The 24,859-nt window shown below is 64.9% G+C and overlaps 1 protein-coding gene across 4 annotated transcripts in view; it reads right to left on the minus strand.

Annotated features, from left to right (window-relative positions):
• Positions 1-3,022: 3,022 nt before the first annotated feature.
• Positions 3,023-24,859, minus strand: part of PER2 (period circadian regulator 2) — a 44,883-nt gene continuing 23,046 nt past the window's right edge. For 2 of the 4 annotated variants that reach the window (XM_062193884.1, XM_062193886.1), the window contains exons 6-22: positions 22,661-22,712; positions 21,798-21,940; positions 19,172-19,250; positions 17,634-17,740; positions 17,137-17,290; positions 16,755-16,863; positions 15,584-15,709; positions 15,190-15,271; positions 13,316-13,475; positions 13,133-13,239; positions 11,671-11,835; positions 10,824-11,078; positions 8,716-9,398; positions 7,674-7,845; positions 7,021-7,213; positions 6,077-6,227; positions 3,023-4,699 (exon numbers count right to left, since the gene is read on the minus strand). In XM_062193884.1, coding sequence (XP_062049868.1) covers positions 4,565-4,699; positions 6,077-6,227; positions 7,021-7,213; positions 7,674-7,845; positions 8,716-9,398; positions 10,824-11,078; positions 11,671-11,835; positions 13,133-13,239; positions 13,316-13,475; positions 15,190-15,271; positions 15,584-15,709; positions 16,755-16,863; positions 17,137-17,290; positions 17,634-17,740; positions 19,172-19,250; positions 21,798-21,940; positions 22,661-22,712 — 2,873 coding nt within the window. In that variant the 3' untranslated portion in view covers positions 3,023-4,564. Of the gene's footprint in view, positions 4,700-6,076; positions 6,228-7,020; positions 7,214-7,673; positions 7,846-8,715; positions 9,399-10,823; positions 11,079-11,670; positions 11,836-13,132; positions 13,240-13,315; positions 13,476-15,189; positions 15,272-15,583; positions 15,710-16,754; positions 16,864-17,136; positions 17,291-17,633; positions 17,741-19,171; positions 19,251-21,797; positions 21,941-22,660; positions 22,713-24,859 lie in introns of those variants that run through there. The other 2 variants (XM_062193887.1, XM_062193888.1) reach the window with 2 other exon arrangements.

Consider the following 24,859-nt stretch of genomic DNA (forward strand, 5'->3'; position numbering starts at 1 on the left):
GAGGAGAGAGCGAGGAATGGAGCCAGGGAGGCAGAGGCCCCTGACCTCCAGTGGAAACCTTGGAGGCCAACAGGACCTGGGCCAGAGGGCAGAAGGTACACACACAAGGTTTAGGTCGAAGATGGAAAACCTGGAGCGTATGGGATCTCCTTCCACTTTCCCGAGCGCTCACAGAAGTGATAAAGATCTTGAATGCTATCAGGGTCAAACCACTCCGACTGGGCCGATCCCTCAGGGCCGCCATGGAGGGGCCAGTTTTGATTGACTGTTAGGTCGTACACAAGCCAAGCTCGGTTACAGAGAAAGATGAGGCATCGTGTTTGAGGGCTGGAGCCGATCTGAGAGGGACCATGTTACTTGAGGAATCGGATGGAACGCGGTTAGAGAAAAGTTCCCAAGTGACCTGTGGAGTCAGATCCGTGGACTGCAAGTCCTTGCACCCCGGCTATCTGACTAACGAGAGAATATGGGAGCAGAAGGCGGGGTCGTCACCCAGGCGCCCGCTGGAGCCCAGGGCTTAGCCTGTAGAAGGGGAACAGAGGGTGAGTCGTCACTCACACCCACTGTTGCCCGGACACAGTGTCCGTAGAGGCTAGAAGCCTTAAGTAGGAGCTGTGGTTAGTGTCTAGTGCTACGACTTCGAACAGCCTCGGACAAGCAGACAGTGGGCCACAACTCGAAGTAGAGTCGCCGTGAGAATTTCCCGTCCGCGTCTTACCTCAGAATTTGGCAGGCCGGTGTGTGGATGGAGATTGCGGAGTGTTTGGTGGCGTGGAGGAGTTCTGGGGGTGTGTTTTGCGAATGGCAGAAATCCAGGACCCCAGAGCAGCTCAGAGATCCCCCAAAGGGAGAGCAAAGTCACTGGGGGACGCTGGATCACCAGTGTAAGGTTTTCCCAGCCAATGCACCAATATTAGCCATCACAAAACACAGCAAACACCGGAGTAAGGGAGAGGGTTTACTGGGGAAACCCAGCAGGCCGGAGGGAAGGGATGAAGAAGGAAAAGAGAGAGGAGGAGAGTATAAGAGAGAGAGAGAGACAGAGAGGAGAGGAGCTAGCGAGGAGAGAAGAGAGAGCGAGCAGGAGAGAAGAGAGAGTGAGCCCCGTGTTCAGGAACAGGTCCTTTTAAAACTTTGCTGGAGGCGGGCAGGGAAGCAGGAGCAGCGAATCCCATGAGGGTGGGGGTGGGACCGACAATAGCGGTTGTGCCATGTGGCCACCTGGCTTCCAGCAATGGCGGCGGGAACCTGGGCCTAGGATGTAAATCAGGTGTAGATGGCGCCATAGATAAAACTGCGCCAGTGTCCTAACACGGAGTGCCATGTATGTTGCCAGGAGCTTGTTAATAAATTTGGAATTTTAATAAGCCTTGTGGGTCCTCACCTCGTATTCAGAGAATTCCGAATACTGGCAGAAACACAAGGCAGCATGATACATTTTTATTCAGTGAGAGAAATGCATAGGGGAGTCAGGGCCCTGTCTAGGAGAGAAATCTGGGTTCACAGCGAGCACCGGCTGCCAGCCACGTAGGGGAGCGCGCAGGCCGGGAAGCATGGGGCGGGTGGTCCCAAGGCACGGGGCAGCAAGGGGGTCCAGGGCAAAAGGAAAAAAGGCCGGGCCCACCGTGTTCCAGGCCTTTAATCCACTTCAAAGGGGCATGGTTAGGCTGCTCGGAGGGTGGGTGCACAGGTGTGGCAGGTAGGGCCGTCACACCAGGGCGTGGTGAAGGCGTGGCCTTCCAGCTCGCAAACCTGAGCAGTTTTATCCCATCTGCTGCCCTACAACGGGAGCCATGGGGGAACAGCGGAAGGGTGTCTTCCGGGTTCCACCTGTGGTCAGCTACCCCGCCCCCAGCTCTGCAGAAAGAGGGGCTGGGGTGGGAGGGCCGCCTGGGAGGGGGATGCAAAGTTTGAGGACCTGGCACCTTTCTGACTCTGCCTTCAGCCCCGTGGCCACTACACGGGTAGCCAGGCCAGGCTGGCCAGGCGCGAGCCTGTGACGGGGAGGCCGGAGTGGGTGCCTGGGGCCACAGCAGAGTGGAGGGGAGCTGGGGCTGGGAAGCCAGGCGGCTGCACCCTGTATCTGCAAGTGCACAGCCTAAGCAGGTGGGGGAGCTGGGGGGGCGTGGGGGGGCGTGGGGGACGCGGGGGGAGCTGGGAGTGGGGGGGCGTGGGGGACACGGGGGGAGCTGGGAGGGGGGGCGTGGGGGACGCGGGGGGAGCTGGGAGTGGGGGGGGCGTGGGGGACGCAGGGAGAGCTGGGAGGGGGGGCGTGGGGGACGCGGGGGGAGCTGGGAGTGGGGGGGCACGTGGGGGACACGGGGGGAGCTAGGAGTCGGTGGGGCGCGTGGGGGACACGGGGGGAGCTGGGGGGCGCGTGGGGGATGCAGGGGGAGCTGGGAGTGGGGGCACGTGGGGGACACGGGGGGAGCTGGGAGGGGGGGCGTGGGGGACGCGGGGGGAGCTGGGAGGGGGGGGCGTGGGGGACGCAGGGAGAGCTGGGAGGGGGGGCGTGGGGGACGCGGGGGGAGCTGGGAGTGGGGGGGCACGTGGGGGACACGGGGGGAGCTAGGAGTCGGTGGGGCGCGTGGGGGACATGGGGGGAGCTGGGGGGGCGCGTGGGGGATGCAGGGGGAGCTGGGAGTGGGGGGGCATGGGGGACGCGGGGGGAGCTGGCAGGGGGGGCGTGGGGGACGCGGGGGAGCTGGGAGTGGGGGTGTGTGGGGGATGCGGGGTGAGCTGGGAGTGGCCGGCCGGACGCGGGGGGAGCTGGGAGTGAATGGCCGGCCCCGTGGGGGACGCGGGGGGAGCTGGGAGTGGACGGCCGGCCGCGTGGGGGACGCGGGGGAGCTGGGAGTGGACGGCCGGCCGCGTGGGGGACGCGGGGGAGCTGGGAGTGGACGGCCGGCCGCGTGGGGCCACAGCCAGGCCATGAGAGGCCACAGGAGGCCTGTGCATCTTCTTTGGACAAACCTTGATCTCTCAGACGTTCCCTCTGTGCCACACTAAAAAGACACACAACTGAAAATAAAAATATACTCGCTTTATTTACCGATTTTCTAAAAGGCAAAAAAGTCTTAAAAAGACACAAGCAGTCACACAAATGTATTGCACTGGGGGACGAAGGTTTGGTTTGTGCGGGACAAACCACTTGTCCGCGAGGCTCACCAAAGCGTCACACGAGCCCGGGGAGCCTTTGATCTCTCCTCAGGGACACGTTAAAAGAAGGCTCAGTTCAAACAGAGACGTGGGGCACACACACTACGGACACAGGGCTCGGCGCTGGGCACCGTGTAAACAAGTCACGAAGCGATCCTAGAAGTCACTGTGGCGATGACAGCCCAGCCATGAGCACAGCTTGAAGGAACGGATGCTGATGGCAAACATCTCAAGGTAGAACGAAGGTTTGGCAGTTCCGTGTTCAGGTAACATGGACGCAACCTTAAACCACCCCGGCCCGGCGGCCTTTGTGCAGGGCTCAGACTACTGCCTCTTGGGCACCTGGAGAGAGTTCCCATGGTTCTGAGAAACCACGTTAATATTCCGGCATCAGACAGTTTGTGAAAAGCGACTGGAACACGAGCAGACAGCACTTCTCTCGTCGCCACCCCTGTGTTGCTCTCTCCTGAGCGTCACAGACTTGGTCCAATCTTACGGCACCTGCTCTGTCAGTGGCGACTTCTCATCCACACAGGGACCGGTAAGACATCTTCCCAAACAATCTTTGGGAAACGCGATGCAACGTGAGGTTTTGTGAAAAGCCGGGCAAGCTGGCGTCACTCTGTAGCCCGGGGTTCAGATCAGTCCCCAGCAGGCACGTGAGCATGCCCCGTAGCCAGGCCCCCGGCCCGGGTGGGCGACGGCAGCCTACGGCCCTGCCTTGCACCTGTTCACTGGGCCAGCACTGCTGGGTCTCAGGTGTGGCCGTCAAGGCCTGGTTTGTACAGAGGTCACGCTAAGGAGACGACCGGCAACGTATGGTCCAACGTAGTCTGAACGAGGTGGAGCCATCCAGGGGGCAGGGGCGGGGGGGAACCTGGATGGGTTGGACACACAGCCACCTGGCTCTGTGAGACCACAGCTAACAAGCGAAGGCCAGGCTGAACCCTTCTCCCTGCGGCACATGGAAGCCAGAGCTGCTGGAGGGGCTGGGGGCATGATGTCTCCACTTGTGGGGGGTGGGGGTGGGGGATCAAGCTTGACTGAATGAGAGTTTCGATGCGAAGCAGCCTGCAGGACAGGGCACAAGTGGACGTGATCAAACTCCCTAGGAAAGTTCTGGAAGCTTCAGCTGAGAGCCACACAAGGCAGCTTCCTGGCTGCTCGCCCCAGCCTGGCATGAAGTCTCGGGCCAGAGGTCCTCGTCGCGGTCTCTGACGCCTGCCCGGGGCCACCCTCCCAGCCTCGGACCCAGGCTCGTGCTGGAGCACAAACGCTCCCGGCCCTTTCACAAAGCTACAGGACGCAGTCTGTCCCTGGGGCGGAAGCAGACGTGGGGCCCGCCCTGTCCTGCAGGCCCCGTCTCGCGAAGGTCACTGGCCTTGGGGCTGGCCGGCACCGGGAGCTATGTCTGTCCTTCCTGTGCCTGGCTCGGGGCGGGCCCCTCTTCCTCCTCCTCACCGAGGCTCTCAGGGCCAGCGTCTTCCTCGCACGGCGGGCACAAGCTGCCCCTGTCCTTGTCCGCGCAGTAAACACATTCCTGAAAAGCAGCGGCAGCACAACGAACACGAGATCCTGGTTAGCAAATGCGGCCCAGACCGAGGGAGGCGCGGTGACCGGGGTCACCCAGGCTGCTGCCCACGCCTCGCCTGTGGGGTGGGGCGGGACCAAGAATCACATTGTTCTGTGCCCCTCCCCTAGGGGCGGAGCCTACCCCTCCCCTGCCCGGGAGTGCGGCTCTAATCACACGCTGGCTTCTCCGAAGGCTCAGAGGCCAGCACAGTGCAGCTTCCCCGTGTCAGGGGACACCCGGGCAGCGCTGCGGGAGGTTCTGGGTGAGGAATGGCCGTCTCCTGCCCACAGCCAGCATGGGCTCCATGGCCTGGGAGGGGGATGGGAGCCTGGGCCACTCTCCTGCCTGCAACCTCAGGGGACTTGATCTAGAATTCCTGATTCACAGAGCCCATGCCAGACAACACGGATGCAACTGCCAGACGCCACCAGGCTGTGGGGTCAGGGGCGACACAGCGAGAACATAGAGGGTGGCCCGGGCAGCAGGCGGAGCCACGTGCCCGGTGGAGGAGAGGGTTCTGAGAGGTTCTCACTGCACAGAGGGGCAGCTGGAGGCCGCGGCAGCTCCAGGAACAGCTGGGAGGGGGAAGGAAGGGGAGGTGAGACAGGAGAGGGAGGGGCAAACAGAATTGATCAGATGGGGGCGGCTGGGAGGGGCTGGGAGGTGATGAAGCAGCCAGTCCTGTCCACCCTGAAGGTCAAGTCCACAGGATTTGCTGATGGCCTCCATGGGGTGCAAGAGGAGCCGAGGGTGTCTCCAAAGCTTGGGGCCTGAGAAGCTGTGGAATGGAGCCCCCCGAGTGTGTGGGGAGGGGCTGGGTGCAGCCCGTCCTCTCTGAGGGTCCTGAGGAGCGCGAGTCTGGCTGGACTGCAGAGTGTGCGTGCACAGGCAGCGTGCAACAGCACGTGAGGGGTGCAGGCCAGGGTCCCTGGGGGAAGCTTTGGGAGCCAGCGGGAGAGCAGGAAGCCGAGCGAGGGAGTGCCGGGAGAGGGCTGGCCCTGCTGGAGCTGCTGCAGGCACAGGAAGGGGACAGAGGACGCCTGGGCCAGCTACGAAACGGCCCAGGAGCGGCCAGGAGGAACAGAGCCCTGCAGGGCAGCTGGAGGGGTGGGGGCGGGACCGGCCTGGCTGCCGAGGGCTGACAACAAGCCTGCTGCGTTTGTTTTCCTTTTTGTTCTTGAAACAGGAAGCAGAATTGATAAGGGGAAAAACCTCCACTTCCAGTGAGATTTGGAAACAACCGCTTTCCCTACAGAGTAACTCAGTTTCCCAAGTTTTGTGGTCCCAGGGAAGCCGCAGAGCCAGTACCGAGAGCTCGGCCAGCAGGGGGCGCTGCGAGCTTACCGCCACGTCCAGCGCCGCAGGCAGGCCGCCCGTCTGCAGCCACGGGTGGACCTCGTGCACCTCCTGCCTCTGGCCCTCGGTGAGCCACGGCTGGGACTTCTGCAGCAGCCTCAGGTGCTCCCTGTCCTCCCTCAGAACCGTGTCCACGTCCCTGCAGGCCATGGCAAGACAGAGGTTTGCAGTGTCTGGGGGGCTCCCATCTTTTCCATCTTGTGCTGCCTTCTCCAGTCTGAATAACGTGGCCACAGATGGTTTTGTTCAGTGCCACAAAGACCACCCTGCTGCAGGAACCGTAACCTCCCGGCAGGTGGCTGCGGGCACGGGAGCCCAGGTCAGGATTTTAGTTTACTCCAAGCTCAGCCCGGGAGCCGGTGCCGGCAGGTGCAGCCTGGCCTCCTAAGCCCGGGGTTCTGTACAGGCCAGGCGGACCTGGGAGGTCCTGGCGCAGGGCACTGGGGGCACTGGGGACCCTGGGACCCTGTCTCCCTGCCATCTTGTCTTCCCTCCCAGCTCCCCTTGCAGGGGCTGCGCTAAGGGCAGGACCCACGTCCAGCTCTGCAGGGTGGCCTGGCGCAGACTCAGCCTGGACACAGAGCCTCTGACGGCTGTGACCCGGCTTCTTCAGCCCTGCACAGACGACAGACACACCCCCATTCACCCCATGGGCTCCCCAGCAGCAGCGCGCAAGAAGACGCTGGAACGAACCCCTCAGGGCAGTTCACGTGAGGCCCCGAGGGGGGACCGAGGGCCTGCCCTCCTCACAGGCTGCAGGCAGCTACGCCAGGCTCCAGCTCACAGGGCCAGGCCAGCCCAGGGTCCGCTCTCTGCCCCTCCCCAGCTCTAAGGCGGGGCTCTCAGAGGGCAGGGCGCCCCGCTGGCGGCCCCCGTCTTGGGGATGTGTCCCCCAGCACTCTCCGTGCTCCCAGCAGGGGCTGAGTGGTTACCGGGCAGGCAGCTGGTAGGTCATCATGACGCTGTCGTCCGTGTCGGCCATCAGCAGCCAGATGGGGTCCTGCAGGACGCACCTGAGGAGCTGCTCGCTGGCCCCCAGCCGCGGGGGCCTCTCTGCCCTGTGGTTATTCTCGGAGGAGTCGATGCTGCCGAAATACCTGCTGCTCCGACCCGTGTCACTGCTGCCTTTAAGACACCGAGCGCGGCAGGTCAGCCCTGGCCCGGGGTCCCGGCTGGGCGCCTGCAGAGCCCTGGGAACCGCAACGCGGGCATCCACGCGCGCCTGCCGAGGCAACAGCAGGGTCTTCCCAAGTGCACTGTCCGTGGTCCCCGTGCACGGAGCACAGAGCACAGAGGGGAGGGCGGTGGGCGCCTCCGGGGGCTTCAGAGCCGCCTGGCAGCTGCTGGTGAGGGTGCGAGGCGGTCCTCACCCACACGCAGCTCACTCAGGAGGGCGGACCACTGTCTGGGAGGCCGAGGGAGGCCTGGCCCCGGGGCTGGCGGCTCTGAGATGGGGCGGGAAGTGACCAGGGAGGATGTGGAATTCTGATGGAGCTGTAGGCGTGGCCTGCTTGGGCGCCCAGGGCCACGCCCGACCCGAGCACGGGCACCGGCCTCCATCCCTGCCGCCCCCAGCACCACACACCTGCCCCGCTCCGGGAGGCGCCGCAGCCCAGCGAGTCCGAGGCGGCCGAGGCGCTGCTCCCAGACAGGGCCGAGCCCGCGGCCGAGCCCAGGGCGTCGCTGAGCAGGAAGTCAAGCAGGTCGCTGGACGTGGAGAGGGCGTCGCTGTTCGGGGTGTCTGAGGGCTCCTCCTGCTTCGGGGACAGAGCGACACCGCAGTCGGGGCCCCGCAATGACACGGCACACGCGGGGCCGGGGCACGGGCCGGGTGGGTCTGCGGGGGCCCACACGTGCCAGGTCCTCGCCGGGGCACGAGTGCAGGAAGGGGCCCGGTGAGCAGAAGGGCACCCAGGCCGGCAGCGCCCGGCTCGTGGGGGTGGGGCAGGGAGACGGCTTCCGCAGCCCCCCAGAGGCCCCTCTCACAGTGGGTAGAAAGAGGGAGGGGCTTGGCACGGGGAGAGCCCCTGACCCTCGGATCTTTGGCCCTGGGACTGTCGGCCCAGGACCCCAGAACCAGGAGTGAGGAGTTGGCAGCTAACCCAGGAGAAGCAGGAAGTTCACCGGGGTCCCCCCTGGGTCCAGGAGCCCTTACCCAGGATCCCCGCAAAGCAGGGAGGCCCCCGAGACTGCCCCCGCCTGTAGGCCCTACAGACTGAAGTCCCTGTGCCTTGTGGGAATAAAACCACAGCTTCGGGGCTGAGCTGGACACGCCAGCCGCACCCTCAAGGCCCTGGATGGAAATGGGTGTCGCCAGCTTCGAGGTGCAGAAGGCCCTGGCCACCCCCTCCCCCTCTGTGCAGACACCTGGGCCGCTTTGCTACCACACTCCAGGAAGCCAGCAGGGCGCCTGGCTCTGGGCTCACAGACGGGGGTGGGGGACCTAGGTGTTCTCCCACAAGCCCCCACGCGGCCAACTGGGCTCTGCACCCACCACGAACTGTTGCCAGGTGCGCAGAGCCCTCTCCAACACGGTCGGGTAAACGGCACACGTGGCTTGGTGGATCTAAGGGGGTCTAAGAGCAGCCAAGCCAGCCCGGGAGCAAAGCGCATTGGGAAATGCTTACGGCTGGAGGTGCCTTCGGCTGCCGGTCCCGAGACGTCGCAGGCTTGCAGTCTGGCCCCGCGGCAGCTGTCCCCGGGGTCCCTGTGGCCCCCGCGCCACCCTCGGGGGCCTCTTCCAGCTGCAGCAGGTTGAGCTGCAGGGGTGAGCTGCCGCGGGACTGGAACAGCGGCGGGGAGGCCCTGCCCCCGGCCCCGGAGGCCAATGGAGGCGTGGCTGGGGTGGCCGGACGAGCACTCGGCTGCCTGGCAAACTCCGGCTGTGAAGCAGGGGCCGCAGGGGACTGGAGTACGGCCTGGCTGGGGAAGAAGGCCTGGGGCAGGGAGAGGGGGTGGCTGGGGAGCACGAGGGCCATGACGGGGGCCAGCGGGGCCTGCACTGCGAGCTGGTACTGGGCGTCCAGAGGCACAGTGGGCACCGTGAGGCTGGCGTGGGGAGCCACGGGCGCCGGGAACACGGGCAGGGAGTAGGCGGGCACGGCAGGACAGCTGGACTGGGACGTGGCCGAGGGGGACCAGGCGGTGGCGTTGAGGCCCACGAGTGGCGGTCGCGGGGGCGCAGGCCCCCCGGACTCTGTGCTCCCGGACGAGTCGCGGGGCTTGGCCCGTTTACACTTCAGTTTTCTGTTCTTTCCGGCTTTTTTCCAAGACGAGTCTATTCCCGAAGTGTTCCTTAGTCCGGGGGAAGCTACAACGCGGAACCACCACAGTGAACATCCCCAGACCGATTCCCACTCCGCCAGCTCCGAGAGACCCAGAGTCCCGTGTCCCAGGCCAGCCCAGGGCCTCCTCGGCCACCTTGGCACTCCGGACCTTGGTGAAGGGAGAACATCGCGGGGGAAGCCCGAGCGCGTGACAGCTCGCGGGCCCAGCCGCCGACCCCCTCTCGTTTTCTAGTTTTGCTAACTTTACCACGGCTGCTCCTTAAACACAGCCGAAGTCAGGTGGCTGCAAGGTGGGGGGGTGGTGTGCTCCCACCTCCCACAGCACTGCGGGGGTGCCCGGACCAGCCCAGGCAGAGGGGGCTCTGCTGTGACCCACTGCCCCCGGGACGGTCCCAGCACGTGGGGCTCCTGCAGCAACCGTGACGGCCAGCCCGAGGCGAGCTGCGGATCCGGCCCTCGGCCTGGAGTCCTGCCCACGGGAAACCCGTGTCGCGGGGCTGCTGGCTAAGGCCCAGGGCTGACGGCCACGCAGGCCTGGACAGCGCGGTTCTGGCGCTAGCCTAAGCGGAGCAGGGGCTCTGCGTTAGCTGCCCACGGGGGAGGGGGCCTTTTCCTAATTTCTACCGGGGTTCCTGGCAGCAACACTGGAGCAGACGCCTCAGCTGGAGGGTGACGGCTTCCACAGCTTCTTAGGCACCCCCTGCTCTCATCCTGGGACAGCCAGGTCCTGGGGGGAGGGGTGTCTCCTGGGCTCACTAGTGCAGACCCCCGGGCCTGCAGGGCAGGTGCTGTCTGAGTGTGGGAGGTGGCTGGGTCACAAGTGGGCTCCTGGACCAGAAAGCGAGGTGAAGAAGCTGGCTCCGGCCTGAGGTGCAGCTTCCCACACCACAGGCGCTGCCCAAGGCAGGGGTGAGCACCCAGCGCCAGGCCAGGCTGCCCAGGACGGCAGGGCCTCGCTGGGGCCCAGCGGCTCCCTCGGCACGGGCCCTCTCGGGTAAATCGGCCGGTTCTGAGGCCCCCACGCCGTCACCCGGGCTGCAGCCACTGTCCAGAGCACCACAGCCTGGAACGTGGGATTCGCCCCGACGTATGGGCCCGGCTGTGTAGTGCTGCACAGCAGATCGTGTGACGGCAGCTCAGACAGGTGTGCTTCTGATGGGGGGGGGGGGGGGGCCGGCTCATATAGCTGGGCCTGGCGTGTGGCGTAGCGGGTCAGGCAGCCGCCTGCGGTGCCAGCGTCCCCGTGTGAGCCCTGGGTGGCCCCAGCTGCTGCACTGCGACCCAGCTCCCTGCTGATGGCCTGGGAAGGCCGCGGGAGATGGCCCGAGTACTTGGGTCCCTGCACCCACGTGGGAGACCAGATGACATTCTCGGCTCCTGGCTTCGGCCTGGCCCAGCCCCCACCGTCAGGGGAGTGAATGAGAGGATGGAAGACCTTTCTCTCTCACCTCGTTCGCTGCACTGCCCCTTGGAGCGCTCCTGCAGGTAGTGATGGCAGTGCGACTGGAGGACGCCGAGCCGCCCCACGTCCCTGAACCTGTGCAGGAAGCTCTGCTCCTCCTTCTGCGTGTGCGCGGCCAGCACTTCCTTGGTGAGGCCCAGCTGCTTGAACGGCTCCCTGTCCTGGCTGAGGCCGCAGGGCAGCCCGGGGCCCGCCAGCCAGTCCAGGGACTCGGGCCCGCTCGCAGCATCTTCCACCGTCTCTGCAACACAAGGCCAGGCCCTTCGACGCCCACCACTCGTGTGAACGTGCAGAGCGGGCGTGCTCAGGGCGTGAGGGGGCGAACAGGGCAGCGAGGGGTGGGGGGAAGCCCCGGGCCTCCTCCGGGACGGGCCGAAGGTGCTGCCGGGCTGCTAGCACGCAGCGGGCCAAAGCGTCTGTGTCTTTCTGGGCCGGTGGGGAAACCACGCCCAGTGGGGGGCGGACGGGACAGCAGAGGGGACAGCAGTGGGGTGGGGGTGGGGTGCGGGGACTGTTTCTGACACGGACACGTCCCCTCACCAGCTCCCTCTCCTGGTGAAGAACAAACTCAGGATTTGCTTTACTCACACCTCTGAACCTGAGCTGCTCCTGGCCTTGACCTAGGGATGCCGGGAGGTGGGGGCCTCACCTTCCACCCTTCTGCTTCAACACGAGCAGAGGGCCGCCACCAGGGGGCGCCACAGCCCCGTCCCTACACGGTACGCTTCGGCGGTTCTGGTCCCTCTTATCTTACCCAGCTAAGGTAGAGATCTTTGCACTTAGATAAACTGGAGATAGCAAACAGCTGCTTTGTTCTAGGAGCCACGGCTCACCTAGCTCGGGCTGTGGCTTCTTGTCCCCGACGTGGACGATGGTGCTGCTGTAGCTGCACTGGCTGGTGAGGGACACCACGCTCTCCGCCTTGCTGGGCAGCGCCAGCGAGCTCAGGTGAGCGCTGACCTCCGTGTGGCTGTTCACCTCGGGGGGCGGCGCAGCCTCTGTGTGGGAGAACGGAGCGCACAGAGCACGGTCACGTCAGGCTGTGACACGGCCCCACGGCACGTGAGCCCCAGACACACGCAGGCTTGGGCAGTGCCAGCACCCACCTGCCCGCCTCTCAGTGGGTGAGGGCAGAGACTGGCCAGCCGCTGCCCAAGGCCGTGCCCATGCTCTGTCCAGCACTGGGACCCCCTGGACCAGGCCACTGACCATGCTCCGTCCAGCACTGGGACCCCCTGCACCAGGCCACTGACCGTGCTCTGTCCAGCACTGGGAGCCCCTGCCCAAGGCCGTGCCTGTGCTCCGTCCAGCACTGGGACCCCCTGCCCGAGGCCAGTGCCTGTACTCTGTCCAGCACTGGGACCCCCTGCACCAGGCCACTGCCCGTGCCCCCTTCAGGACTGGGACCCCCCGCACCAGGCCACTGCCTGTGCTCTGTCCAGCACTGGGACCCCCTGCCCGAGGCCAGTGCCTGTACTCTGTCCAGCACTGGGACCCCCTGCCTGAGGCCAGTGCCTGTACTCTGTCCAGCACTGGGACCCCCTGCACCAGGCCACTGCCTGTGCTCCGTCCAGCACTGGGACCCCCTGCACCAGGCCACTGCCTGTACTCTGTCCAGCACTGGGACCCCCTGCCCAAGGCCGTGCCTGTGCTCTGTCCAGCACTGGGACCCCCTGCACCAGGCCACTGCCTGTGCTCTGTCCAGCACTGGGACCCCCTGCACCAGGCCAGTGCCTGTACTCTGTCCAGCACTGGGACCCCCTGCACCAGGCCACTGCCTGTGCTCTGTCCAGCACTGGGACCCCCTGCACCAGGCCACTGCCTGTGCTCTGTCCAGCACTGGGACCCCCTGCCCAAGGTCAGTTATCTGTGCTCTGTCCAGCACTGGAACCCCCCGCACCAGGCCACTGCCCGTGCCCCCTTCAGGACTGGGAGCCCCTGCACCAGGCCACTGCCCGTGCTCTGTCCAGCACTGGGACTTCCCGTCTCTGGTGCTGGCAAGGGCCATCGGCAGCACTCATGACATTCGTGAGCCCAGCTGGGGCTCCAGAGCAGTGCAGTGTGGGGGCTGGGCACAGGGGAGGCCCGAGGGCTCCTCCTCCGAGCCCACAAGCCCCTGGTCCCCAGTTCCTACGAAGCTTCTGTTGTCTGAGAAACCTCTGCCCTACCCCGTGCCCCGGCGGTCACTGGGAGCCACGGGAGGCGAGAAGGGCACTCAAGGACTTGGATGACAGCTGAGGCCACGGCCACGTGACTGTTACTACTGCACACCCACGGCTCGAGGCCACCGGATACCTGCGGCGTGCAGCCCGGGGCTGACTGTGGTCTTGCGCGTGGTGATGTTCGCCGGGAACTCGCACTTCCTCTTCAGCGTGGCGGCCTCATTGCAGCTCTCCAGGTACCTGCGCGGACGGCCAGGAGGCGTCACTAAGGGGCAGGGGAGTGGCTGCCAGCGCGGGGGAGGCAGACGCCGCATACCTCATGACGCCGTCCAGGCAGCTGATCTGCTGGTAGGAGCAGGCGGGCTGGGGCCTGCAGGCCAGCTCCTCGGGGAAGCCCACCCTGGACGTGCTGTCCGCTGAGCTGTCCTCTGCAGTAGGGACCGCTCTCTCCTGAGCCGCACGACCGCTCTGCAGGTCTGGAAGGCGACGAAGTGATCCTTGCGTCTCATCCTCCCTCCCCGAGGACGGACCCGGTGCCCTAAGCCCTCCTGCGCACGCCCATGTTCTCAAACGCACCCCTCGGGGTTGGCGACTGTAACCTCTGTGCCCCCGTGACGGTGTGCTGCGGGTTCTGTTCTGTTCCTGGCCCGACTCCCGTTTCCCTCAGAGCCCTCGAGTGACAGCCGTGTCCTGCACGCGACACTCAGTGTGGCCACCAGCACGTCCCTTAGGCCAAGAACCCTGGTGACAGTGGCCAAGGAGAAACACACGGCAGGCCAGAGTATGGGCTCCGGGTCTCTACTCCCCCAGGTCAGAGGTCTGGGCACACTCATGTGTGCTCACGCCTGTGTGCTCACAGCTGCATGTGCATGCCTGTGTACGTGGGTGTGTGTGCCCATGTCTGTGTGTACACGGTGTATGTGTGTGCAGGCCTGTATATGTGGGTGTGTGCCTATGCCTGTGTGTGCGTGGGTGTGTGCCCATGTCTGTGTGTTTGCAGGTGTGTATGTGGGTGTGTCTGCGTGCCTATGTATATGTGTGGGCACACCTGTGTATCTGGGTGTGTGTGCACGCTTGTGTATCTGGGTGTGTGCACACCTGTGTATGTGGGTGTGTGCACACCTGTGTGTGTATATGGGCATGTGTGTGCACACCTGTGTATGTGTGTGCGCCCAAGCCTGTGTATGTGGGTGTGTGTACACCTGTGTGTGGGTGTGTGCGCGCGCCTGTGTATGTGGTTGTGCACCCATGTCTGTGTATGTGGGTATACGTGCCCATGCCTGTGTATATGTGGTTGTGTGTGGACGCCTGTGTGTGTCAGTGTGTGTGCAGGCCTGTGGGTGTGTGCCCATGCCTGTGTGTGTGTGCACGCACACATCAGGAACACGCTCTGGGCAGAGGGACTGTGGCGCCGTGAGGAGGCGTGGTGAGGAAGGCTGAGGCGGGGGAGTGGGCCGACAGCTTCCGCGCTGCAGGAGCTCCCCTGAGCGGTGAGCCAGGCCCAGAGCCCGCGCTGTCCACTGCACACAGGTTCATCCCACGCATGTGTGGGGCAGGTGGCACCTGCACGTGTGTCTGTGCGCTCGGCAGGCGTGCGCACATGGCCACGGAGCCCCGGGCACCCTTGGCAGGCGTGCGCACACGGCCACGGAGCCCCGGGCACCCTTGGCAGGCGTGCGCACACGGCCACGGAGCCCCGGGCACCCTTGGCAGGCGTGCGCACACGGCCACAGAGCCCCGGGCGCTGCTCGGCAGGCGTGCGCACACGGCCACGGAGCCCCGGGCGCAGCTCGGCAGGCGTGCGCACACGGCCACGGACCCCGGGCACTGCTCAGCCGGCGTGCGCACACGGCCACGGAGCCCTGGGCGCAGCTCAGCAGGCGTGCGCACACGGCCACGGAGCCCCGGGCACCCTTGGCAGGCGTGCGCACACGGCCACGGAGCCCTGGGCGCAGCTCAGCAGGCGTGCGCACACGGCCACGGAGCCCCGGGCACCCTTGGCAGGCTGGGTCCCGGGGCCAGGCCTCCCTGTGAAGTCATTGTGCCTCTGTTGGCCATGCTGAGCCAGGACGGGTCTGTGGCCCCCAGCCGAGCGGCCGACGCCTGCCCCTGTGCACACGGGGCCCGGCCCCTCCTCACCCTGCCAGATGCCAGTTTTGTTAGAGAAATGTGGGGACTTCTGTTTCTTACCTGGAACAGATTTTTTCTTCTGCTCTCCAGACTCGTGGGAATGATGGCCTCTGGCTTTGGTCTTGTCAGCTTTACAGATTTCCTTGAAGAACAAGTGAGCACATCAGTCCCTCCCTCGCCTGCCCCTCAGCGGGAACAGAGCCGCCGAGACGGCGACACGCGCTGTGGCTGGAGGTCGAGGGGCACAGCTCCAGCCAAGAGGAGGAGCAGCCGAGCGAGCGGCCCCCGGGGCCCCTCCCTGCCCCCGCCCACTCGGCCTGTTTCCTCCTCGCCTCCAGGGGCTCACGGAGGCACGGACCGCAGGGGTCACGTGGCCCTTGCTCGCTGCCCACACGGTCTACCTTCCCCCGCACTCCTAGACCTCTCCCCAGGGAGAAGGGCACAGGGGACATACGGGCCTCCTCTGGCGAGAGTCCTCATGGCCGTTGCTGTCGCTGGAGGAGGTGTGGCTCAGCAGGTGCTCCTGGGACCCGTTGCTGCCCAGGCTCCCGTAGCCACTGGAGCCACTGTGGGGGACAGGCTGTGGGGACAGCACACAGAGTGCTGTGGCCATGGCGGTGGGGGGGCTGGCACCACGTCCACAACACTCACGCGGAGCCAGGCGCGTGCTGGTCTACGGAGCGTGGCAGGGGTGACTGCCAAGGTGAAGACGAAGCCTGGGGTCCTGCTCCACAGATGGACCTCCGGCCTCACTGGCAGTGCCCTGTCCCCGGGCACAGTCACCAAGCAGGTGCCCAGTGGGGCGTTTGTTTAACCTGCTCATCAACACACGGCTGGGCAGCTCGTTCTCTCCCAGGGCTTTAAAGCCACACACGGTGCCACCGCAGCTGTGCCACAGCCCCCGTGGCTGCGAAACAGAAGCCCGCTCGGTCAGGAGTGCACGGTGCTCACTTGGACCCAGGTCCCCAGGGCCGGCACCGTGGAAGTTCGGTGGGGCCTATGGGGGCTGAGTTGGGCAAGAGGCTTCCTCCGGGCTGCAGCTCAGGTGTGGGGGCCTGAACACAGGCTGGGAAGCAGGGCACCGGGGCTGGGGCAGGCTGTGCTCCACGGGCCTCGGGCGCATCCCCAGGACAACTGGTGCCAGGTGAGTGGTTGGGAGCCAGGGCTGGGGCAGGCTGTGCTCCACGGGCCTCGGGTGCATCCCCAGGACAACTGGTGCCAGGTGAGTGGTTGGGAGCCAGGGCTGGGGCAGGCTGTGCCCCACGGGCCTCGGGCGCATCCCCAGGGCAACTGGCGCCAGGTGAGCAGTTGGGAGCCAGGGCTGGGGCAGGCTGTGCCCCACGGACCTCGGGTGCATCGCCAGGGCAACAGGCACCAGGTGAGCGGTCGGGAGCCAGGGCTGGGGCAGGCTGTGCCCCACGGGCCTCGGGCGCATCCCCAGGGCAACTGGTGCCAGGTGAGTGGTTGGGAGCCAGGGCTGGGGCAGGCTGTGCCCCACGGGCCTCGGGCGCATCCCCAGGACAACTGGCGCCACGCCAGCAGTCGGGAGCCAGGGCTGGGGCAGAGCTGACGCGCTCTGGAGGGCATCGGGACAAGGGCGGCTGTCTGGCGCGGGGCACACGCACCTGCAGCAGCAGCCGATGGATTTGCTCCGTGAGCTCCTGAACGCCAGGGTGAGGGGCCTTCTCCTCTGCACACGGGTGGGCCGCGAACACGTCCTCATTCAAGGGACCCCTGCGCCGTTTGTTTACTTGTTAGAGGTCTCGCTGGAGGCCCCTCTGACTGCTGCATGCCGGGGCCTCCCCCTCCTCCCTGCAGCCCCCCTCCCCCGCCTGCTCCCCACTCTACGGGAATGAGGCCCCTCCCACCTGGAGGCGGGTCACCCGCACCTGTCCGCCTGCCCAGGGCTCCCCTACAGATGGCCCCCCTGCGCCACCTGCTGGTGGGAAGTGAGGATGACCCGGGGCGCCCCTCGGTGGCCCAGCCTGGGGGCCTGGGAGCACTCACACCCTGACTTTGTGCCTCCCGATGATGAAGGAGACCCTCCTGCTCCACGGGTTGATGAAGCTGGACCAGCTGGTGTCCAGTGTGATGTACTCGCCGTTCCGGGCCCGGAACCGAATGGGCGAGTAGTCGAAGGGCTGCCCGCCGGCCTGCAGGACTGAGAGGGCAGCTGTCAGGGCATCCGGCGGAGCCACCGCGCTGGTCGTGCAGAAACGAACATGGAGCTGTTTGCTTTAAAAGGAGGGGCTGCTTCCGGCAGAGGCGGCACACCCCGGGGGTCGGGGACCTCTGGGGTCACCAGGTGTGCAGGGGCTGGGCTTGCCGGGGGACACCTGTCGGCACCTCCCAGGCCCTGGGGTCAACGCCAAGGGCAGAGTCGCGGGCTGCCATGAAGGCCTCCAGTCGGCCACTCCTGCCTCCGTGCGTGACCCGCTGGGTGGGCACAGGTCCCCAGGGGGCCCACACAGCACGCTGGCTTCTGTCACAACTGGCGGACCTACTCTTTTTGTGAATGGTGAGCATCAGCGGCCGGTCGCTGGGGTGCAGCTGCAGCAGCACAGGTGTCTCGATCAGGTCCTGGGGTAAGTAGCCCAGGAGGGGCACTGCCCTGCGGGGGAGAGAGCGCTCGTCAGCCCAGGCGGGCGCCACCTCCAGCACCGGCTCGGCGCCTGGTAAAGGCAGGCAGACTCCCAGCGTCCCTGCGGTCAGGGGTGGGCCTGGGGGCCTCGGCTGGGGGAGTGAGGCAGGGCAGCGCCTGGCTTTTCTTCTCCCAAGACCTCCCCCTCTCACGTGAGTGACAGCCTTGGGCAGGTGTGGCCTCGCCTGGATTCCTGCTTCGATCCTGCCTCCTGCCCAGCTCAAGCCGCCCCTCCATTCACTGCTCTGGCCACGCGTGCAGGCTGGCTCCTCTAGCTGTCGCCATCACGCTTGGGGCCTGGGCTCTGTGCCTGTTGTGTCTCCTCTGCCACGGTGACCCGGCTCTGCCTCCGTGAATCCACTCCTGCTTCCCCACCCCCGCGGCGTGGGACCTGCCCGAGGCCGGGCGTCGCTCGGGTTTTGAGGCACGCTCTCTGCAGCCCTCACGCTCTCCTCGGACAGAATGGACGCAGCACCCCTGGCGCCCTCCCAGGTCAAGGCTTGGCCAGAGGAGGAGGGGCAGCAGCCCTGGGCGTGCAGTGCCACATGCACCTCCCGCCAGCGCCCTGCCCGGGGCTGCTCTACGAACACAGCTCCCAAGCCACTGCCCGTGACCCCTGCTTGGCAGAGACGGGGCCCAGGAAGCCGCACCCTGAGACCGGCTCACCTCTGCCACAGGCATCAGCGGGGCACACCGGCTGCCCAGAGTGGCCCTCCCCAGCAGGTGGGGACCTGGTGTCCCTGGGCCGCTGCGGACACTGGGGGAGACCTTATCCCCCCAGCGTCCCCATCTCGGGAAGCCCTGCACGCCAGCGCCTCCCCGCCTGCCTCCTCTCGTGTCCTCTGAGGACGCACCTCCTCCTCCACGTCTTTCTGTATGTGTGGAGGGGCTGGGAGAGGGCGCATCACGGGCAGAACCCACCCAGAACGTGGCTGCTCCTGACTGACGAGGCCACGGCACCTGCTCCAGCACCGTGGGCAGAGGTACGGAGGGAACCTGTTCCTGGAGTGGCCCCCGGCACGCTGGCTGCAAGACCAGCTTCTGTGGGGACCCTGCCAGTGGCATCTCCGCTCCAGTGCCAACGCTGACCGCTGGCAGACACCCCTGCTGTGCCAGAGAGCCCTGGCACACACTTCCCACCCGAGGAAGCTTTTAGGGTAACCCCGTGGCCGCATCCAGGCAGATGTTTTACCAATTATCAGTTACGTAACACCTACAGGGCCTCAGCTTTAGCCAAGCAGCTTTAATGTCAGTGTGGAGGCCCGTGGGCCTTCACCGAGGTGAGCGATGCCAAGACGATGACGGGAGACGGACCAGGGCGCTGGGAGCGGCAGAGCGCACACTGCTCCCCACGCCCGCGACAGCCACGGGCCCTGTGCAGGCGACAGCGAGGACACTCACCTCTCATCCACGTCCTGGAACAGACAGTTCGGCGTGTGAGTGGTCGTAAAGATTCTCTTTTCAGGAGGAATTCTAGGAGCTGAAAGAACAGAATCTTGCGGAGATTTCTGATCCTGAGAAATGTGCGTGCAGTTCTACCCGCTACAAAACGCCCCGTGGATTCAGAGCGCCGGGCAGCTAACGCAGCGCCCACGCGCAGAGAGCAGAGCGGGCCCTCCGCGGGGCGGCCCCAGCCAGCCTCCCGGCCTTCTGTGGGCAGCTCTCGTCAACTAGGAAGGGCCACGTTGGCAGGAGCACGGGGCCACGTGGACGCTTCTCAGCAAAATCAAGCGGGAAGGCCATCTTCATGCCTTCTGCGGTGAGATGAGCAGTCTCAAAGGAACTGTTTGTAGAAAAATGAGTCACATATTTGGATTCAAAATTCTCAGCAGAGGGGGCTGGCACTGAGGCGTAGTGGGTCAGGCCACTGCCTCCAATGCCGGCATCCCATACAGGCACTGCTTTGAGTCCTGGCTGATCCACTTCCGGTCCCCCTGCTTGATAATGGCCTGGGGAAGCAGTGGAAGATGGCCCAAGTGCTTGGGGCCCTGGACTCCCACTTAAGAGAACCACAAGAAGTTCCAGGCTTCTGGCTTCGGCCAGGGTTGGGCCGTTGTGGCCATTTGGGGAGTGAGCCAGTAGATGTAAGATCTCTCTGTAAATCTGCCTTTCAAATACATCAATATATATTTTTAAAGATTTGTTTATTTATTTGAAAGTCAGAGTTACACAGAGAGAGAAGGAGAGGCAGAGAGAGAGAGAGAGGGAGGTCTTCTGTCTGCTGGTTCACTCCCCAATTGGCCACAATAGCTGGAGCTGTGCCGATCCCAAGCCAGGAGCCAGGAGCTTCTTCTGGGTCTCCCACGCATGTGCAGGGGCCCAAGCACTTGGGCCATCTTCCACTGCTTTCCCAGGCCATAGCAGAGAGCTGGATCAGAAGTGGAGCAGCTGGGTCTTGAACCGGTGCCCATAGAAGATGCCAGAACTGCAGGCAGTGGCTTTACCCGCTACGCCACAGCACTGGCCCCTGAAATAAATCAATCTTAAAAACAACAACAACAAAATTCTCAGAATTCTGGAGCGCTTCTGTCACCAAGGCAGGCGAAAGTGACAGAGTAATTCGGATGCAGGAAGTCACACATCCAGAATTTTCCTGCACTGCTAAGGCCACGGGGACACAGTGACAATTCTGTCTTTCGCTCCTGAAGGAGACTGAAGTGAGATCCCTACTGTGGGTCAGCGGCGAACACTCCAAACACGGGGCCACGCTCAGTGTCATAAAGAAAGGCACACGTAAAACAGCAGCTCTGCCGTTGTTAAGAAATGCTTTGTAAAAAATATTTAAAAATTTACTTTCATCTTATTTGAAAGGCAGAGAGAGAGAGTGAGACAGAGAGAGGTCTTCCATCTGCCCAGTCACTGCCCAGATGCCCACAGCAGCCAGGGCCGGGCCAGGCTGCAGCCAGGAGCCAGGAGCTCCATCCGGGTCCCCACATGGGTGCAGGGACCCAACTACTTGAGCCATCACCCACTTCCCCCGGGAGCAGCCTCTAACCAGGTATTCTGACATAGGGTGCACATGTCTCAAGTGGTGGCTTGAGCTGCTGAGCCAAACGCCACACACAAAAGTGCTTTCTAGAAAAACTATAAAAATTAAAAACACAGTGCACATGGCCCAGAGGGGTCCCTGTGTGTAAGCTGGCACTGGTACACCTGCTTCCAGAGAGTTCAGAAACCGTGTGAACCACTGAGCTGCCGCTCTGAGAATGCAGGGTGATGAGGACCGAGGGGCCACAAGACAGTCAGTACGGGGACTGTGACACGGAAGCCATCAGGGCGACGAGGCCAAATGAGGGCCAAGGGGGCCGTGACACGGAAGTCATCAGGGCGACGAGGCCACATGAGGGCCGAGGGGGCTGTGACACGGAAGCCATCGGGGCGACGAGGCCAAATGAGGGCCGAGGGGGCCGTGACACGGAAGCCATCAGGGCAACGAGGCTACATGAGGACCGAGGGGGCCGTGACACGGAAGTCATCAGGGCGACGAGGCCACATGAGGGCCAAGGGGGCTGTGACACGGAAGCCATCAGGGCGACGAGGCCAAATGAGGGCCGAGGGGGCCGTGACACGGAAGCCATCAGGGCGACGAGGCCACATGAGGGCCAAGGGGGCCGTGACACGGAAGCCATCAGGGCAACGAGGCCACATGAGGACCGAGGGGCCACACGGCAGTCTGCACAGGGACTGTGACACGGAAGCCATCAAGGTGGCACAGCACCTGGGTCCTCTGGCACTGGGGGAAGAACCTGGGTTCTGTTTTGGTGTTGGGGCGGGGAGGTTCCAGGTGGAGGCAGAGGACGGCAGCCGCTAAGGCCGACTGCCTGGAGGAGTGCAGTGTGGCGGGAGGGCCAGCCAGGTGCAGGGGTGGCCGGGCCGGTGGGGCGCAAGAGGCGCACTGACGGACTGGGGCTCTGGCGCCGAGGGGCCAGGAGGCTGAGGCTCGGGGCGCCGGGCTCCCGGCTCAGGGCTGCTCTCACTTGGTGGGCAGGGCCCCGAGGGGAAGGGCCAGCTGGCGCGGGGCGGTTACCTTCGTAGCCGGAGTGCACCCTCTCTGCCAGCAGCAGGCAGCTGAGCTGGCTCTCAGCCCCGGGCCGCTCCCGCACCTTGGCCAGGTAGGGCGTCATGCGGAAGGGGTGGTAGTGGATCTCGTTCTCGTGGCTCTTCCCAACGCTGTGGGGTCGCGACAGAAGCAACGGGTTTGCTGCGCCGAGCCAGGCTGGAGCGCGAGCTCGTCCCCCGGGACGCAGCCCACGCGGAGGGGCTGGGCCTGGGCTGCCGCTCAGTCCCCCAGCTGCCCCACACTGAGTCCAAGGGCCAGCGGCTGACAGCGGGAAGCCATCCTACCTTCTTCCAGGGCACCCGCAGATGGGAGGGGAGCTGCCCCAGGGACGGGAGGGGAGCTGACCCCAGGGACGGGAGGGGAGCTGCCCACCTCCAGGGGCGGGAGGGGAGCTCCCCACCCCCAAGGATGGGAGGGGAGCTGCCCCAGGGACGGGAGGGGAGCTGACCCCAGGGACGGGAGGGGAGCTGCCCCCAGGGACAGGAAGGGGAGCTGACCCCAGGGACGGGAGGGGAGCTGCCCCCAGGGATGGGAGGGGAGCTGCCCCCAGGGACGGGAGGGGAGCTGCCCACCCCCAGGGCGGAAGGGGAGCTGCCCCCAAATGAGGTCCTGGCCCCCTGGGGTCAATGGCCTGGAGAGAAGACTGGCTGGGCTCTGCAGAAGCACACACCTGCACACTGCAGGACCCTCGGCTCTGTGCCATCCTGGGTCCCTCGCCCCACGGCTGCCCTCCTCTCTCAGCCCCTGGCCACACTGACAGCGTAGCTCATCACAGCCGCAGGGGCCATGGCTCACCCCCCTGAGCGAGGGACGCGGGGCGCTGGGCTTACCTGACCCTGCAGAAGAAAGACTTCTCCTCCGTGCACTCCCGGGTAAAGCAATCTATGAGAGAGAGCCGGGTCAGTCTCCACTTCAGACGGGAGGGCGGGGGCGGCAGAGCTGCCCGAGCACAAGCGAGAGCCGCTGATGGCTTTTCTGACGAAGCTCCCACAGGTCAGAGCGCGGCCCAGCAGGCCGTCCAGCCAGCAGCTCACGCTGTGGGCTGGCAGGGGACGCTGCTGCAGCGAGCACCTTGCCGTGGGAGGGCACCCTGGCCACCGTACAGACGCCGGCGTCCACAGCCCCGACACGGCAGGTTCCGGATCTGGGGAGATTCGGTTCTGACACTAGAACCAGAGTGTTTCAAAGCTTCCAGGTTCCCTTCTGTTCGTCCCGAAGTCTGACCTGGTGCCAGCACCAACTCAGAAGTTCAGAGTCCAGCTGTGAGCCTGCGGAACCAAGTGAGCGAGCTGCTTCCGAGACGACGCAGGGAGGCGAGGGCAGACACTCCCGGCCAGCCGGAAAGGCGGCAGGCTTCCGGCATGCGTGAGACCCAGGGAGGCAGCCAGCAAGTCTGTTTCTTTTTAGGAAGGTTTATTGATTTGTTTGAAAGGCAGAATTACAGAGAGAGAGAGAGAGAGAGAGAGAGAGAGAGAGATCTACCATCCATTGGTTTAACCCCCAAAAAGGTCACAATGGCTGGGGGGGGGCAGTCCAAAGCCAGGAGCCTGGGACCCCATCCGGGTCTCCCTGTGGGTGCAGGGGCCCAAGCAGGTGGCCCATCTTCCGCTGCTTTCCCAGGCCATCAGCAAGGCGCCAGATCAGAGTGGAGTAGCCAGCATCGGTCAGAGGCTTAAGGCTGGAGGAGGATCTCTAACTCCAGCACCGCCTCCTAGCCACGTGGCTCCTGGCGGTGGGTCGCACACAGGCGCCTGCAGCTGTCCCAGGTGGGAGAGGCACCGGGCCAGGGGCTCTACCCACGTGGGCTCTAGGGGGTCTCCCACTGCCAGAGCTCCGCAAGGTGTCGTGGGGGCTCTGTGCAGCCGGCCTCTGTGGCAGGCTTCCCGTGACGCCCTTGGGAATCCGAGTGGAGGAAGCCACGCCCCGCAGCGCTCGCCTTCTCCTGCCTGCAGGGTTGGCACTGCCCATGCCGTGCCAAGGGTGGTGACTTCAGGCTGGAGGACAAGGGCGCCACTCCGGGGGGGGGGGGGCAGCAGCTCGGGGCGTCGTGGCCCTCAAGGCCCGCACACTGGGAGGGGCAGCCTGAAGGTCTCGGGAACACCTCCGGCCGCCCCGCCCGACAGCTCTCTGCTCTCTTCCCTCCGTGCTGACGCCCACTGCTTCTCGCTCTCCACGTGGCCGGGCCGCGGGCTTCCCAGATGTTCCTGTTCTGCTTCTTCTTGTGACTTGGAGGGTCGTCTCTGAACCATCTGCTGGGGGCAGCCAGGCTGCTGTGTGGGGGCGGGGCCCAACGGCACCCCTTGGGCGGCTCTCTCGTCCGTGTCACGGTCCCCTGCACCCGAGGGCTCTGCAGAATCCTAGCAGGGTCCTTGCTGCTCACTGAGGCCCCATGAGAACGGCTCTCCTGGGCCCCACGTGGGCCCCACGTCCAACAACGTATCAGTCACAATTGCTCATGTGCTCTCGAGAAGTTCTAAACTCTCTGGGTCCACTTTCTTTTTTTTCCTTTTTTTTTTTTTTTTAAGATTTATTTATTTGAAAGGGAGAGTGACAGAGACACAGGGACAGAGAGATCTTCCATCTGCTGGTTCCTTCCACAAATGCCAGCAACAGCCAGAGGCGGACCAGGCCAAAGCTCCATCCAGCTCTCCCGCGTGGGTACCAGGGGCCCTGGCACCGGGCCATCTGCTGCTGCTGCCTTCCCAGGTGCACCAGCAGGGAGCTGATCAGAAGCAGAGCAGCCGGGACTCCAACCAGAGCTCTGATGTGGGATGTCGGCACCACAAGGAGACGCTTAACCCGCTGCTCTGGCCACTGCCCCCGTCCAGTTCCAAAGCCGCTCCCACACTTTGTCCCGTCGTTTTCTGTGGCTGTAAGGAGGTCCCCGCGGCTGGGTGACTCAGAAGAACAGGGGTTGTAGAGACTGCGAAGGCTCGGCAGCCCTGCCTGGCTTCTCCAGCTGCGGCAGCTTGTGGCGGGAGGCGGGGGCCACGCATGGTGTGCACGAGGCAGGGCAGGAGGGCAGCCTC

Source organism: Lepus europaeus, chromosome 1 (assembly GCF_033115175.1).
Source record: "Lepus europaeus isolate LE1 chromosome 1, mLepTim1.pri, whole genome shotgun sequence".
Lineage (NCBI taxonomy): Eukaryota > Metazoa > Chordata > Mammalia > Lagomorpha > Leporidae > Lepus > Lepus europaeus.